The sequence below is a fragment of the Penaeus chinensis genome, chromosome 20 (assembly GCF_019202785.1).
Source record: "Penaeus chinensis breed Huanghai No. 1 chromosome 20, ASM1920278v2, whole genome shotgun sequence".
NCBI classification, from domain to species: domain Eukaryota; kingdom Metazoa; phylum Arthropoda; class Malacostraca; order Decapoda; family Penaeidae; genus Penaeus; species Penaeus chinensis.
This window is the reverse complement of record NC_061838.1, coordinates 12,837,305-12,839,804: the sequence shown is the minus strand read 5'-3', so window position 1 is coordinate 12,839,804 and position 2,500 is coordinate 12,837,305. Positions and strand designations below refer to the sequence as shown.

Sequence of the window (2,500 nt, the reverse complement as noted above, 5' to 3'; positions counted from 1 at the left end):
TGTGTCTGGTGGACTGCAACCACACGCTGGTGGTCGCCCTCCTGTGCGCGGCGGTCGGGGCGAGCGGGACCCTCTTCGCAGGATACAACTCGTCCCATCAGGACATCGCCCCCAACTTGGCCGGGTCGCTGAAGGGAATCACCAACACCTTCGGGTCCGTCGCCGGCGTGGTCGCTCCGGCCGTCACGGGATACGTCACGCAGAACAATGTGAGGGAAGGCGGCGGCTTGTGTGTGTGTGTGTGTGTGTGTGTGTGTGTGTGTGTGTGTGTGTGTGTGTGTGTGTGTGTGTGTGTGTGTGTTTATGTATATATGCGTGTACGCATGTATGTATGAATATTACCTAAAATTATCTAGAAACATACCTAATTGACTCTAGAAAGAACTTTTATTACCTATAACGTTGCCCAAAATTTATAACATTAGCCAATTACTTAAAAAGGATAGAAAAGCCTATATTATCCACTAAATGAAATGATATACAATATTTCATGTTAAGTTAAAAAAGATAAAATAACTTATATCACCCCTAATGTTAGCGGAAGGATAAAAGCTCTGATTTCACGACCTCTCTCAGCAAACCCTAGGCGCGTGGCGGGTCGTCTTCATCGTCACGGCCGTCACCTACTCCGTCATGTGTACCATTTACCTCTTTCTCATGACGGATAAGGTTCAGCCGTGGAACGAACTCAAGTAAGTGAACAGGAGGGAGCAGTAAGTCAAAGGGAAGAACAGAAAATGGTAAAATATTTCGTATTCGTTGCCGAAAAGTGATAATGTATTTAAATTTTTGGATTTGATAATGAGTTGTGCTTTTCATGATTCTGCCGGTAAGTCAAGTCAAAGCACTTTTTTCCATTAAATTATATCGGTACTTTAATTGCGATAGGTAGATGAACATCGTTTAGAAAAAAAGAAAATAAAAATTAATAACGTACTCATTTTATTACAATAATCTGACGAATATAGTTTTTAGAGAAAGGTTAGGAAGGTAAATAAATCACGTACCAATTTCATTAAGATACTCAGAAAAAAAATATAATTTAGAGAAAAAAAAAATATCAAGAAGATAAATAAATTTCTCATTATTTATTTCAGGAAAAACACAACAAGCAGTTTAGAAAGGCAACGAGACTCAGCTGACGGTTCATCTGAAGACAAGGACCGCTAACCGCTCGGAAGATTTGAAAACGAGATCGATCGATTGTAAACTTGTTCGCCTCTGAAGATGAATCATTTCAGTTGGCTTCAGATCTGACGACGAATACTTACATTATTTTCAGTATTTACTCTAAAACTAACCATTTTTTTAAGCGCTCGAAGATAAGTGACAGTAGAAATAGCCGTCTTGGATTAACTTGCCTGCCCGTCTTTCTCGTCTGCCTCTTGTATATCAGTTACTTGTATTCTTCTCCTTTCCTACCCGAGTTTATGTAACAAGAATTTCTCTTTTTCATTCTACCCCTCCCTCGCTCTGTCTGTCTCCGTCTCCGTCTGTCACTGTCTGTCTGTCTGTCTGTCTGTCTGTCTGTCTGTCTCTCTCTCTCTCTCTGTCTCCCTGTATCTCTCTCTCTATCTCTCTCTCTCTATCTGTCTCTCTCTCTATCTCTCTCTCTCTCTCTCTCTCTCTGTCTCTCTCTCTCTCTTCCTTTTTCACTTTTCTCCTCCCTTTGTGTCCATAATAGGAGGAATCCTCTTCCCTCTTCTCTTTGTCCCCCTGCCTTTCATATTCTTTTATTTTTTACTTTCCGTTTTTTTAATCTTTCTATTTGTATGCGAGTCTCTCTCTCCCTCCATTCTGTCTACTGAACGCTATCTGCATTAAGCGGTATCTTCTTCTTTGTGTTTATATGTCTCATTTTAGAACCAACTTTCACTGACTTCCGTGGCGGTGTTTGCCTTCTGTATATAAACTTAAACTTAATAATGGATTAAATAACAAGCAAATGCTAACGAGTCTTCTTGTAAACATTACTGAGTTTGATTTCTGCCTTTTAAAGCATGGTATAATAGAGCTGCATCGGTTTGTCTTAGACTTTCTAGGATCTAATATATCAGTAAATACATACACACACACACACACACACACACACACATATATATATATATATATATATGTATATATATATGTGTGTGTGTGTGTTTACATATATATGTATATATATATTTATATATATATATTTATATATATATATATTTATATATATATTTATATATATATATATATATATATATATATATATATATATATATGTATGTCTATATACATATATGCATATATATATACATATACATATATATATATATATATATATATATATATACATATATACACACACACACACACACACACACACACACACACACACACACATTCACACACACACACACACAAACACACATATATATATATATATATATATATGTATTTATATATGCATATATATATATATATATATATATATATATATATATATATATGTATATATATGTACATACAC

General features: G+C 36.1%; 1 protein-coding gene across 1 annotated transcript in view; it reads left to right on the top strand.

Annotated features, from left to right (window-relative positions):
- LOC125036225 (putative inorganic phosphate cotransporter) overlaps positions 1–1,519 on the top strand; it is an 8,424-nt gene extending 6,905 nt beyond the window's left edge. The window contains exons 8-10 of the mRNA XM_047628694.1: positions 1–209; positions 577–692; positions 1,098–1,519. The exon at positions 1–209 is cut by the window's left edge and continues 33 nt beyond it. Of these exons, the coding sequence (XP_047484650.1) occupies positions 1–209; positions 577–692; positions 1,098–1,170 (398 nt within the window). The 3' untranslated portion in view covers positions 1,171–1,519. The remainder of the gene's footprint in view (positions 210–576; positions 693–1,097) is intronic.
- Positions 1,520–2,500: the final 981 nt, after the last annotated feature.